We start from the raw sequence: 15,249 nt of genomic DNA, 5'->3' as shown, positions 1-15,249 counted from the left end.
GAGAAGCCTTGAAGTCCAGAAGATACCCTTGAGATATAATCTCCAACGCCCAGGGATCCTGAACATCTCTTGCCCACGCCTGGGCGAAGAGAGAAAGTCTGCCCCCTACTAGATCCGTTACCGGATAGGGGGCCATTCCTTCATGCTGTCTTAGAGGCAGCAGCAGGCTTTTTGGCCTGCTTGCCTTTGTTCCAGGACTGGTTAGGTTTCCAGGCCGTCTTGGACTGAGCAAAAGTTCCCTCTTGTTTTGTAGCAGAGGAAGTTGATGCTGCACTTGCCTTGAAGTTTCGAAAGGCACGAAAATTAGACTGTTTGGCCCTTGATTTGGACCTGTCCTGAGGAAGGGCATGACCTTTACCTCCAGTAATGTCAGCAATAATTTCCTTCAAACCAGGCCCGAATATGGTCTGCCCCTTGAAGGGAATGTTAAGTAGTTTAGACTTTGAAGTCACGTCAGCTGACCAAGATTTAAGCCATAGCGCCCTACGCGCCTGGATGGCAAATCCAGAATTCTTAGCCGTTAGTTTAGTCAAATGAACAATGGCATCAGAAACAAAAGAATTAGCTAGCTTAAGTGTTCTAAGCTTGTCAAGTATTTCAGTCAATGGAGTAGCTGTCTGAAAGGCCTCTTCCAGAGACTCAAACCACAACGCCGCAGCAGCAGTGACAGGAGCAATGCATGCACGGGGTTGCAGGATAAAACCTTGTTGAATAAACATTTTCTTAAGGTAACCCTCTAATTTTTTATCCATAGGATCTGAAAAAGCACAACTGTCCTCGACAGGGAAAGTAGAAACTGATCCCTCCACCTTAGGGACCGTCTGCCATAAGTCCCGTGTGGTGGCGTCTATGGGAAACATTTTTCTAAAAATAGGAGGGGGGGGGAAAAACGGCACACCGGGTCTATCCCACTCTTTATTAATAATTTCTGTAAACCTTTTAGGTATTGGAAAAACCTCAGTACACAACGGCACTGCAAAGTATTTATGCAGTCTACACAATTTCTCTGGCACTGCAATTGTGTCACAGTCATTCAGAGCAGCTAAAACCTCCCTAAGCAAAACACGGAGGTTCTCAAGCTTAAATTTAAAAGTAGAAATATCAGAATCAGGTTTCCCCGAGTCAGAGATATCACCCACAGACTGAAGCTCTCCTTCCTCAGCTTCTGCATATTGTGAGGCAGTATCAGACATGGCTCTTAAAGCGTCTGTATGCTCTGTATTACGCCTAACACCAGAGTTATCACGCTTTCCTCTAAATTCAGGCAGTCTGGCTAATACCGCTGACAGTGTATTATCCATGACTGCCGCCATGTCTTGTAAAGTAATCGCTATGGGCGTCCTAGATGTACCTGGCGCCATTTGAGCGGGAGTCAAAGGATCTGACACGTGGGGAGAGTTAGTCGGCATAACTTCCCCCTCGTCAGAATCCTCTGGTGATAAATTTTTTAAAGACAAAAGCTGATCTTTATTGTTTAAAGTGAAATCAATATATTTAGAACACATTCTCATATGGGGTTCCACCATGGCTTTTAAACATAATGAACAAGGAGTTTCCTCTATGTCAGACATGTTTGTACAGACTAGCAATGAGACTAGCAAGCTTGGAAAACACTTTAAATCAAGTTAACAAGCAAATATAAAAAACGGTACTGTGCCTTTAAGAGAAACAAATTTTGTCAAAATTTGAAAAACAGTGAAAAAAGGCAGTAAATCAAACGAAATTTTTACAGTGTATGTAATAGGTTAGCAGAGCATTGCACCCACTTGCAAATGGATGATTAACCCCTTAATGCAAAAACAGATCAAAAAAACGAAATAAACGTTTTTTTAAACAGTCACAACAACTGCCACAGCTCAGCTGTGGCCCTACCTTCCTCAATAAACGACTTTTGAAGCCTTTAGAGCCCTTCAGAGATGTCCTCTAGCATGCAGGGGACTGCTAAGGGAAGCTCAATGTCTCTGTCTGTAATTTTAACTGCGCAAAAAAACGCTAAAATAGGCCCCTCCCACTCCTACTACAACAGTGGAAAGCCTCAGGAAACTGTTTCTAGGCAAAAATCAAGCCAGCCATGTGGAAAAAACTAGGCCCCAATAAGTTGTATCACCAAAGCATATATAAAAACGATTAAACATGCCAGCAAACGTTTTATATTGCCATATTATCAGAGTATATATATATATCTGGTAGTAAGCCTGATACAAGTCGCTATTAAATCACTGTTTTTAGGCTTAACTTACATTAAATCAGGTACCAGCAGCATTTTCTAGTCCCTAGAAAAACTTAAAACTGCACATACCTCAATAGCAGGATAACCTGCACGCCATTCTCCCTCTGAAGTTACCTCACTCCTCAGACATATGTGAGAACAGCAGTGGATCTTAGTTACAAGCTGCTAAGATCATAGAAAAACGCAGGCAGATTCTTCTTCTAAATACTGCCTGAGATAAAATAGTACAACTCCGGTACTATTTGAAAATAACAAACTTTTGATTGAAGAAAAAACTAACTATATTTTACCACTCTCCTCTTACTACCTCCATCTTTGTTGAGAGTTGCAAGAGAATGACTGGATATGGCAGTTAGGGGAGGAGCTATATAGCAGCTCTGCTGTGGGTGTCCTCTTGCAACTTCCTGTTGGGAAGGAGAATATCCCACAAGTAATGGATGATCCGTGGACTGGATACACCTTACAAGAGAAAAACACAATTTGAAAAAACGTTACTGTGCCTTTAAGAGATAAAAAGAGCACACAATTTTGCAAAACAGTGAAAAATGCAGCAATCCTTTTGAAATTTTCACAGTATGTACCTAAAGCCTTAGTAAGATTGCACCACAAGTATCAAAATGATTAACCCCTTAATGCCCAAACCGGAGCAGCCTAAAGCCAACACCCGGTTAAAGTTACTACAGCACTTGCTGTGGCCCTACCTGCCCTTAGGGATCAGATTTGGGGGAATATAGCTTCTTTTAGGCCCTCAAACAGCAGCAGGACCCTCCATGTGAAGCAGCATGAACTTCTATGCAATTCTAACTGCGCATCTGAGGCACGAAATTAGGCCCCTTGCACTCTACTCCGGAGCTGTGAGGCCTAATAAATCACTCCTAAGTGAATAAAAAACAGCCATGTGGGTAATAACCCCAGAAAGAACCCAAAAGGACTTTCAAAGTGTCTTACAAACGATATTTCCTTAATAAACAATCGATTGCCCTGAATTAGTGTCAACCAGCATAATTAGCCCTGTTATGTAAGCATTCAATTCCTTACTAAGTCTGTGAAGATAGCTTACCCTCCCCTCATGGGGATATTGTCAGTCTCTTCTAGCATTATCTCAGTCTAGTCTAGAATAAATGACTGAACATACCTCATTGCAGATTACCCTGCAAACCGTTCCCCCAACTGAAGTTTTCTGGTACTCCTCAGTCCTGTGTGGGAACAGCAGTGGATTTTAGTTACAACATGCTAAAATCATTTTCCTCTCAGCAGAAATCTTCATCACTTTTCTGCTGGAGAGTAAATAGTACAAACCGGTACCATTTAAAATAACAAACTTTTGATTGAAGATATAAAAACTACAATTCTAACACCACATTCACTTTAACCTCCCGAGAGAGACCCTAGTGCTTAGAGCCGGCAAAGAGAATGACTGGGGGGTGGGGGTGGAGCTAGAGGGGGAGCTATATGGACAGCTCTGCTGTGTGCTCTCTTTGCCACTTCCTGTAGGGAAGGAGAATATCCCACAAGTAAAGGATGAATCCGTGGACTGGATACACCTTAAGAGAAATGACATGCCCTATTTAAATCATGAGAGGTTTTTTTGGACTTGACTGTCCCTTTAAGTGACCATGAGCCACTAAAGCCAACTCTTACAGGGCCCCACAACACCTGTGCAACACTAGCCCATAACGAGATACTGTGCAGTCATGTGATCAGGCATCCTCACCCCCAGCGACCAAGCACCCTCACCCATCATAAATTATAGTGCAGTCATGTGACCTAGCGCCCTCACCTCACCCAACATGAATTATTGTGCAGTCATGTGACCTAGCGCCCTCACCTCACCTATCATGAATTATAGTGCAGTCATGTGACCTAGCGCCCTCACCTCAGCTATCATAAATTATAGTGCAGTCATGTGACCTGGCGCCCTCACCTCACCTATGATGAATTATAGTGCAGTCATGTGACCTAGCGCCCTCACCTATCATGAATTATTGTACAGTCATGTGACCTAGCGCCCTCACCTCAGCTATCATGAATTGTAGTGCAGTCATGTGACCTAGCGCCCTCACCTCAGCTATCATGAATTATAGTGCAGTCATGTGACCTAGCGCCCTCACCTCACCTAACATTATAGTGCAGTCATGTGAGCTAGCGCCCTCACCTCAGCTATCATGAATTATAGTGCAGTCATGTGACCTAGCGCCCTCACCTCAGCTATCATGAATTATTGTGCAGTCATGTGACCTAGCACCCTCACCTCAGCTATCATGAACTATTGTGCAGTCATGTGACCTAGCGCCCTCACCTCACCTAACATGAATTATAGTGCAGTCATGTGACCTAGGGCCCTCACCTCAGCTATCATGAATTATAGTGCAGTCATGTGACCTAGCGCCCTCACCTCAGCTATCATGAATTATAGTGCATTCATGTAACCTAGCGCCCTCACCTCAGCTATCATAAATTATTGTGCAGTTATGTGACCTAGCGCCCTCACCTCACCTAACATTATAGTGCAGTCATGTGACCTAGCGCCCTCACCTCAGCTATCATAAATTATTGTGCAGTTATGTGACCTAGCGCCCTCACCTCACCTAACATAGTGCAGTCATGTGACCTAGCGCCCTCACCTCAGCTATCATAAATTATTGTGCAGTCATGTGACCTAGCGCCCTCACCTCACCTAACATTATAGTGCAGTCATGTGACCTAGCGCCCTCACCTCAGCTATCATAAATTATTGTGCAGTTATGTGACCTAGCGCCCTAACCTCAGCTATCATAAATTATAGTGCAGTCATGTGACCTAGCGCCCTCACCTCAGCTATCATGAATTATAGTGCAGTCATGTGACCTAGCGCCCTCACCTCACCCAACATGAATTATAGTGCAGTCATGTGACCAAGCGCCCTCACCTCAGCTATCATGAATTATAGTGCAGTCATGTGACCTAGTTCCCTCACCTCAGCTATCATGAATTATAGTGCAGTCATGTGACCTAGTTCCCTCACCTCAGCTATCATGAATTATTGTGCAGTTATGTGACCTAGCGCTCTCACCTCACCCAACATGAATTATAGTGCAGTTATGTGACCAAGCGCCCTCACCTCAGCTATCATGAATTATAGTGCAGTCATGTGACCTAGTTCCCTCACCTCAGCTATCATGAATTATAGTGCAGTCATGTGACCTAGCGCCCTCACCTCAGCTATCATGAATTATAGTGCAGTCATGTGACCTAGCGCCCTCACCTCAGCTATCATGAATTATAGTGCAGTCATGTGACCTTGCGCCCTCACCTCAGCTATCATGAATTATTGTACAGTCATGTGACCTAGCGCCCTCACCTCAGCTATCATAAATTATTGTGCAGTTATGTGACCTAGCGCCCTCACCTCACCTAACATAGTGCAGTCATGTGACCTAGCGCCCTCACCTCAGCTATCATAAATTATTGTGCAGTCATGTGACCTAGCGCCCTCACCTCACCTAACATTATAGTGCAGTCATGTGACCTAGCGCCCTCACCTCAGCTATCATAAATTATTGTGCAGTTATGTGACCTAGCGCCCTAACCTCAGCTATCATAAATTATAGTGCAGTCATGTGACCTAGCGCCCTCACCTCAGCTATCATAAATTATTGTGCAGTTATGTGACCTAGCGCCCTAACCTCAGCTATCATAAATTATAGTGCAGTCATGTGACCTAGCGCCCTCACCTCACCCAACATGAATTATAGTGCAGTCATGTGACCAAGCGCCCTCACCTCAGCTATCATGAATTATAGTGCAGTCATGTGACCTAGTTCCCTCACCTCAGCTATCATGAATTATAGTGCAGTCATGTGACCTAGTTCCCTCACCTCAGCTATCATGAATTATTGTGCAGTTATGTGACCTAGCGCTCTCACCTCACCCAACATGAATTATAGTGCAGTTATGTGACCAAGCGCCCTCACCTCAGCTATCATGAATTATAGTGCAGTCATGTGACCTAGTTCCCTCACCTCAGCTATCATGAATTATAGTGCAGTCATGTGACCTAGCGCCCTCACCTCACCCAACATGAATTATAGTGCAGTTATGTGACCAAGCGCCCTCACCTCAGCTATCATGAATTATAGTGCAGTCATGTGACCTAGCGCCCTCACCTCAGCTATCATGAATTATAGTGCAGTCATGTGACCTAGCGCCCTCACCTCAGCTATCATGAATTATAGTGCAGTCATGTGACCTTGCGCCCTCACCTCAGCTATCATGAATTATTGTACAGTCATGTGACCTAGCGCCCTCACCTCAGCTATCATGAATTATAGTGCAGTCATGTGACCTAGCGCCCTCACCTCACCTAACATTATAGTGTAGTCATGTGAGCTAGCGCCCTCACCTCAGCTATCATGAATTATAGTGCAGTCATGTGACCTAGCGCCCTCACCTCAGCTAACATTATAGTGCAGTCATGTGACCTAGCGCCCTCACCTCAGCTATCATGAATTATAGTGCAGTCATGTGACCTAGCGCCCTCACCTCAGCTATCATGAATTATAGTGCAGTCATGTGACCTAGCGCCCTCACCTCAGCTATCATGAATTATAGTGCAGTCATGTGACCTAGCGCCCTCACCTCAGCTATCATGAACTATAGTGCAGTCATGTGACCTAGCGCCCTCACCTCACATGAATTATTGTGCAGTTATGTGACCTAGCGCCCTCACCTCACATGAATTATTGTGCAGTTATGTGACCTTGCGCCCTCACCTCAGCTGTCATGAATTATAGTGCAGTCATGTGACCTAGCGCCCTCACCTCAGCTATCATGAATTATAGTGCAGTCATGTGACCTAGCGCCCTCACCTCAGCTATCATGAATTATAGTGCAGTCATGTGACCTAGCGCCCTCACCTCAGCTATCATGAATTATAGTGCAGTCATGTGACCTAGCGCCCTCACCTCAGCTATCATGAATTATAGTGCAGTCATGTGACCTAGCACCCTCACCTCAGCTATCATGAATTATAGTGCAGTTATGTGACCTAGCGCCCTCACCTCAGCTATCATGAATTATAGTGCAGTCATGTGACCTAGCGCCCTCACCTCAGCTATCATAAATTATAGTGCAGTCATGTGACCTAGTTCCCTCACCTCAGCTATCATGAATTATAGTGCAGTCATGTGACCTAGCGCCCTCACCTCGGCTATCATGAATTATAGTGCAGTCATGTGACCTAGCGCCCTCACCTCAGCTATCATAAATTATAGTGCAGTCATGTGACCTAGCGCCCTCACCTCAGCTATCATGAATTATTGTGCAGTTATGTTTATTATAGGCTGTGTCCTTAAACACTTGACAGAAGTTAAAGTTTGTGTGTACTCTCTGCTCTCAGGCTTATAACTAATCTTTGTTGAGTATAAGTTGTACACAATGTGCAGTGAGGCAGCTGCAGGAAGAGGATTATTCTTATAGGCAGACAGATTGTGTGCACAACTTACAGCAGACTGAGAAACATGTACCGGTGTCCTGTATGTGAAGTGTCTGCTCCGTGCCTGCCTGCCAGTGTATATTCATTGCTCTGTTTTAGTGATATCATTTCACAGCATTTGTCTCCTCCCTTTATAAGCACTAAAAGGTACATTTGTCGCTCTCCCAGCTATATTACCATGCAGTCACGTGACCAAGTGCCCTCACCCAGCTACAACGAATAGAAAAGTACTGCAGTATCCAGGACAGAAAGAATGCAGTAGTCTGTAAGTGTTAAAAAGTTTCAGCAGAGCTATGACTATGGTCATCTACTCACCTCACCACTGTGCTTCCTCCTTCCTTTGTAGACACGGCCAAAAGAGCCCTCACCAATTGGTTCTAGCACATGATACAGCTCCATGCTGCGGAGACAAGAATAAAGTGAGAAAGTGCTAGACAGACCAAGGGCAGACAGTGTGAGACACCAAAACAGCACTAGACAGCAAAAGCAGCGCTAGACAGATCAAGGGCAGACTGTGTGAGACACCAAAAACAGCGCTAGACAGCAAAAGCAGCAATAGACAGATCAAGGGCAGACAGTGAGAGACACCAAAAACAGCGCTAAACAGACAAAGGGCAGACAGTGAGAGACACCAAAAACAGCGCTAAACAGACCCAGGGCAGACAGTGAGAAAGACACCAAAAACAGCGCTAAACAGACAAAGGGCAGACAGTGAGAGACACCAAAAACAGCGCTAGACAGACCAAGGGCAGACAGTGAGAGACACCAAAAACAGCGCTAAACAGACCCAGGGCAGACAGTGAGAGACACCAAAAACAGCGCTAAACAGACCAAGGGCAGACAGTGAGAGACACCAAAAACAGTGCTAAACAGACCAAGGGCAGACAGTGAGAGACACCAAAAACAGCGCTAGACAGACCAAGGGCAGACAGCGAGAGACACCAAAAACAGCGCTAGACAGACCAAGGGCAGACAGTGAGAGAAACCAAAAGCAGCGCTAGACAGACCAAGGGCAGACAGTGAGAGAAACCAAAAGCAGCGCTAGACAGACCAAGGGCAGACAGTGAGAGACACCAAAAACAGCGCTAAACAGACCAAGGGCAGACAGTGAGAAAGACACCAAAAACAGCGCTAAACAGACCAAGGGCAGACAGTGAGAGAAACCAAAAGCAGCGCTAGACAGACCAAGGGCAGACAGTAAGAGAAACCAAAAACAGCGCTAGACAGCAAAAACAGCGCTAGACAGCAAAAACAGCGCTAGACAGACCAAGGGCAGACAGCGAGAAAGACACCAAAAACAGCGCTAAACAGACCAAGGGCAGACAGTGAGAGACCCCAAAAACAGCGCTAGACAGACCAAGGGCAGACAGTAAGAGACACCAAAAACAGTGCTAGACAGACCAAGGGCAGACAGTGAGAGACACCAAAAACAGCGCTAAACAGACCAAGGGCAGACAGTGAGAAAGACACCAAAAACAGCGCTAAACAGACCAAGGGAAGACAGTGAGAGAAACCAAAAACAGCACTAGAAAGACCAAGGGCAGACAGTGAGAAAGACATCAAAAACAGCCCTAGACAGACCCAGGTCAGACAGTGAGAAAGACACCAAAAACAGCGCTAAACAGACCAAGGGCAGACAGCGAGAGACACCAAAAACAGCGCTAGACAGACCAAGGGCAGACAGTGAGAGAAACCAAAAGCAGCGCTAGACAGACCAAGGGCAGACAGTGAGAGAAACCAAAAGCAGCGCTAGACAGACCAAGGGCAGACAGTGAGAGAAACCAAAAGCAGCGCTAGACAGACCAAGGGCAGACAGTGAGAGAAACCAAAAACAGCGCTGGACAGACCAAGGGCAGACAGTGAGAAAGACACCAAAAACAGCGCTAGACAGACCAAGGGCAGACAGTGAAAGACACCAAAAACAGCGCTAGACAGACCAAGGGCAGACAGTGAGAGACACCAAAAACAGCGCTAGACAGACCAAGGGCAGACAGTGAGAAAGACACCAAAAACAGCACTAGACAGACCAAGGGCAGACAGTGAGAGAAACCAAAAGCAGCGCTAGACAGACCAAGGGCAGACAGTGAGAAAGACACCAAAAGCAGCGCTAGACAGACCAAGGGCAGACAATGAGAAAGACACCAAAAACAGCACTAAACAGACCAAGGGCAGACAGTGAGAGACACCAAAAACAGCGCTAGACAGACCAAGGGCAGACAGTGAGAAAGACACCAAAAACAGCTCTAAACAGACCAAGGGCAGACAATGAGAGACAACAAAAACAGCGCTAGACAGACCAAGGGCAGACAGTGAGAGACACCAAAAACAGCGCTAGACAGACCAAGGGCAGACAATGAGAAAGACACCAAAAGCAGCACTAGACAGACCAAGGGCAGACAGTGAGAAAGACACCAAAAGCAGCGCTAGACAGACCAAGGGCAGACAGTGAGAAAGACACCAAAAGCAGCGCTAAACAGACCAAGGACAGACAGTGAGAGACCGCAAAAACAGCGCTAAACAGACCAAGGGCAGACAGTGAGAAAGACACCAAAAACAGCGCTAGACAGACCAAGGGCAGACAGTAAGAGACACCAAAAACAGCACTAGACAGACCAAGGGCAGACAGTGAGAGACACCAAAAACAGCGCTAGACAGACCAAGGGCAGACAATGAGAAAGACACCAAAAGCAGCGCTAGACAGACCAAGGGCAGACAGTGAGAGACACCAAAAGCAGCACTAGACAGACCAAGGGCAGACAGTGAGAAAGACACCAAAAACAGCGCTAGACAGACCAAGGGCAGACAGTGAGAAAGACACCAAAAACAGCGCTAGACAGACCAAGGGCAGACAGTGAGAGACACCAAAAACAGCGCTAGACAGACCAAGGGCAGACAGTGAGAGACACCAAAAACAGCCCTAGACAGACCAAGGGCAGACAGTGAGAAAGACACCAAAAGCAGCGCTAGACAGACCAAGGGCAGACAGTGAGAAAGACACCAAAAACAGCGCTAGACAGACCAAGGGCAGACAGTAAGAGACACCAAAAACAGCGCTAGACAGACCAAGGGCAGACAGTAAGAGACACCAAAAACAGCGCTAGACAGACCAAGGGCAGACAGTGAGAGACACCAAAAACAGCGCTAGACAGACCAAGGGCAGACAGTGAGAGACACCAAAAACAGCGCTAGACAGACCAAGGGCAGACAATGAGAAAGACACCAAAAACAGCGCTAAACAGACCAAGGGCAGACAATGAGAAAGACACCAAAAACAGCGCTAAACAGGCCAAGGGCAGACAATGAGAAAGACACCAAAAGCAGCGCTAGACAGACCAAGGGCAGACAGTGAGAGACACCAAAAACAGCGCTAGACAGACCAAGGGCAGACAATGAGAAAGACACCAAAAGCAGCGCTAGACAGACCAAGGTCAGACAGTGAGAGACACCAAAAGCAGCGCTAGACAGACCAAGGGCAGACAGTGAGAAAGACACCAAAAGCAGCGCTAAACAGACCAAGGGCAGACAGTGAGAAAGACACCAAAAGCAGCGCTAGACAGACCAAGGGCAGACAGTGAGAGAAACCAAAAACAGCGCTAAACAGACCAAGGACAGACAGTGAGAGACAGCAAAAACAGCGCTAAACAGACCAAGAGCAGACAGTGAGAGACACCAAAAACAGCGGTAAACAGACCAAGGGCAGACAATGAGAAAGACACCAAAAGCAGCGCTAGACAGACCAAGGGCAGACAGTGAGAGACACCAAAAGCAGCGCTAGACAGACCAAGGGCAGACAGTGAGAAAGACACCAAAAACAGCGCTAGACAGACCAAGGGCAGACAGTGAGAGACACCAAAAACAGCGCTAGACAGACCAAGGGCAGACAGTGAGAAAGACACCAAAAGCAGCGCTAGACAGACCAAGGGCAGACAGTGAGAGACACCAAAAGCAGCGCTAGACAGACCAAGGACAGACAGTGAGAGACAGCAAAAACAGCGCTAAACAGACCAAGGGCAGACAGTGAGAGACACCAAAAACAGCGGTAAACAGACCAAGGGCAGGCAGTGAGAGACACCAAAAACAGCGCTAAACAGACCAAGGGCAGACCGTGAGAAAGACACCAAAAACAGCGCTAAACAGACCAAGGGCAGACCGTGAGAAAGACACCAAAAACAGCGGTAAACAGACCAAGGGCAGACAGTGAGAGACACCAAAAACAGCGGTAAACAGACCAAGGGCAGGCAGTGAGAGACACCAAAAACAGCGCTAAACAGACCAAGGGCAGACCGTGAGAAAGACACCAAAAACAGCGCTAAACAGACCAAGGGCAGACCGTGAGAAAGACACCAAAAACAGCGCTAAACAGACCAAGGGCAGACAGTGACAAGACACCAAAAACAGAGCTAGACAGATGAAGGGCACAAAGGCATTGCCGTCGGAATATTCCAAAAAAAAGGGGCATGGCTGAGAAATACCGGCGAGCGGCGATGTCTCTACCTTTGAAGTCTAGAGGATCATGACGTCACCGCCCACATCGACAACATCACCACTCATCTGCATTTGACTGCAGGGGGCGGACACACATAACCTATTTCAAGTGTGCTAACACGGTGCAAACATTGCGCTCACTGAAACTAAAAATAGTTGCAGTGTAGGCACACTTCAAATATTGCCATTGGACATAAGTTTTAATACACCTATACCAACTAGCGAGACAAACATGGCCGCTACTACCCTCACAACCTGTACTTTGCTGCGCTGAACATATTGATCTTGTGTCGATGTGTAACAAGCACAGGTCAGGCTATTCTCACTAGCACGTCCGCTAACTCCTAAACACCTATAACTATGTCACGCCTAAGTTACACTCCCCCTGCTCCACCTGGCTACCTCCCACCGAATGCCTACACCACCTGAACTCTCCCTGCACCATTCAGCTAGCTCCCCCTGACCTTCTACACCTACGTCATGCCTAACCTACACTCTCCCTGCACCACTCAGCTAACTCCCCCTGACCTTCTACACCTACGTCATGCCTAACCTACACTCTCCTGACCTTCTACACCTACGTCATGCCTAACCTACACTCTCCCTGCACCACTTAACTAACTCCCCCTGACCTTCTACACCTACGTCATGCCTAACCTACACTCTCCTGACCTTCTACACCTACGTCATGCCTAACCTACACTCTCCCTGCACCACTCAGCTAACTCCCCCTGACCTTCTACACCTACGTCATGCCTAACCGACACTCTCCTGACCTTCTACACCTACGTCATGCCTAACCGACACTCTCCTGACCTTCTACACCTACGTCATGCCTAACCGACACTCTCCTGACCTTCTACCCCTATGTCACGCCTAACCGACACTCTCCTGACCTTCTACACCTACGTCACGCCTAACCGACACTCTCCTGACCTTCTACACCTACGTCATGCCTAACCTACACTCTCCCTGCACCACTCAGCTAACTCCCCCTGACCTTCTACACCTACGTCATGCCTAACCGACACTCTCCTGACCTTCTACACCTACGTCATGCCTAACCGACACTCTCCTGACCTTCTACACCTACGTCATGCCTAACCGACACTCTCCTGACCTTCTACACCTACGTCATGCCTAACCGACACTCTCCTGACCTTCTACACCTACGTCATGCCTAACCGACACTCTCCTGACCTTCTACACCTACGTCATGCCTAACCGACACTCTCCTGACCTTCTACACCTACGTCATGCCTAACCGACACTCTCCTGACCTTCTACACCTACGTCATGCCTAACCGACACTCTCCTGACCTTCTACACCTACGTCATGTCTAACCTACACTCTCCTGACCTTCTACACCTACGTCATGCCTAACCTACACTCTCCTGACCTTCTACACCTACGTCATGCCTAACCTACACTATCCTGACCTTCTACACCTAAGTCATGCCTAACCTAGTTTAGAGGGTGAGTTAAATAGTGCGCTGGTGTCAAGGGGGAGGGGAGAAGGATCAGACACCTTACTTGATAAGCTTAGATCCTTCAATCTAAGCAATAAATGTTGGCAATACTAGAGGGGGTAGTAAGGGCGCTAAAAGCTAAAGATCTCTGTAGGTGTTAATGTATTTATATCGTGACACTCATAAGTATGCAATATTATTTAGAATCTTAAGTGCATCAAGTGTTAACAGATAGGTTTCTAGTGATTCTACACAGACACTCTTGGTGGGTGTTTAAAAGTTATTATTTAATAATAAAAATTAATACAAATTAATACAATCTCTATTGGCTAAATTACATACCTAAAACAATTATTAGAGACGTCTCTATAACAGGCTATAATATTGGGGATCCAACCAACATAATCAACATTAAGCGAAAATACGTTATTGATATCTCATTCTAAAATGTATAGTTGATAAAATGTATCAATCTTTTGACAACTTTTACAATGGTTAAAAATAAGGAAACTTTGTAATAAAAACAATAATTGATAAACCTTGCTTCAATCTTATCTGTGAAAGTTCCTTTCCAGCTGTTAAGATATATTTGTGGCTGAAGTTACGTTATAGTATTGAAGCGTTATAGTATTGGAGCGGTGCTGTGAAAAAATTTTGATGACACAGTTGCTAATTCGATAGTGCCTTTAAATGCAAAAAGTCTTAAACTGCAGGGTATTATGCAAGCGTCCTGCGTTTAAAATGTTAGTAGGTAATATTTATTAATCTTCCCGTCGTAACATACCTTTCTGCTTCGGTATCCAGGACCGTAAGGTATACTTTATCTCCTCCGATGTTCCGCGACTAGCATTTTAGAATGAGATATTGATAACGTATTTTCGCTTAATGTTGATTATGTTGGTTGGATCCCCAATATTATAGCCTATCATAGAGACGTCTCTAATAATTGTTTTATGTATGTAATTTAGCCAATAGAGATTGTATTAATTTTTATAAATTTTTATTATTAAATAATAACTTTTAAACACCCACCAAGAGTGTCTGTGTAGAATCACTAGAAACCTGTTAACACTTCATGCCTAACCTACACTCCCCTGACCTTCTACACCTATGGAACGCCCAGCTAAGTCCCTAATACCACCTACACTGATGTAATGTATGATCCTCAGTATAACACATTATTGCTTATACACAGTTATGTACCTCGGTATAACACATTATTACTTATACACAGTTATGTACCTCGGTATAACACATTGTCAGAGTATATGAATATTATAATATATATATATATATCGTTTTCATATACTGTATATAGTTGGTGAGACCACAGGATTAATTAAATATGAGGCTATTGACAACAGTTCCATTTCACTGTAAATCCCAAACCCCCTACCAGAGGGTTTTGGCTGGGTGAAGACATGTTTATCCTAATTAAAAGTTAGCATAGCTTTTGAAGCTCACCTCCTGCTGTATCAAGTATACAAACATCTTCCCAAAGGAACTGTAACTTAATGACCATGTTTATTTGACTATGTGCAGAGTTTTATGGCTCCAAGACATTTGGTGATCAGAGAGATGGTCAATCTAA

At 45.6% G+C, this 15,249-nt stretch overlaps 1 protein-coding gene across 1 annotated transcript in view; it reads right to left on the bottom strand.

Moving 5' to 3' along the window:
* Window positions 1-15,249, bottom strand: part of STK36 (serine/threonine kinase 36) — a 707,870-nt gene that overhangs the window by 673,421 nt on the left and 19,200 nt on the right. Inside the window, exon 2 of the mRNA XM_053694813.1 lies at window positions 8,019-8,103. Coding sequence (XP_053550788.1) covers window positions 8,019-8,102 — 84 coding nt within the window. The 5' untranslated portion in view covers window position 8,103. The remainder of the gene's footprint in view (window positions 1-8,018; window positions 8,104-15,249) is intronic.

Source organism: Bombina bombina, chromosome 11, assembly GCF_027579735.1.
Source record: "Bombina bombina isolate aBomBom1 chromosome 11, aBomBom1.pri, whole genome shotgun sequence".
NCBI lineage: Eukaryota > Metazoa > Chordata > Amphibia > Anura > Bombinatoridae > Bombina > Bombina bombina.
The sequence above is the reverse complement of the archived record's forward strand: the minus strand, read 5'-3'. Positions and strand labels throughout refer to the sequence as shown.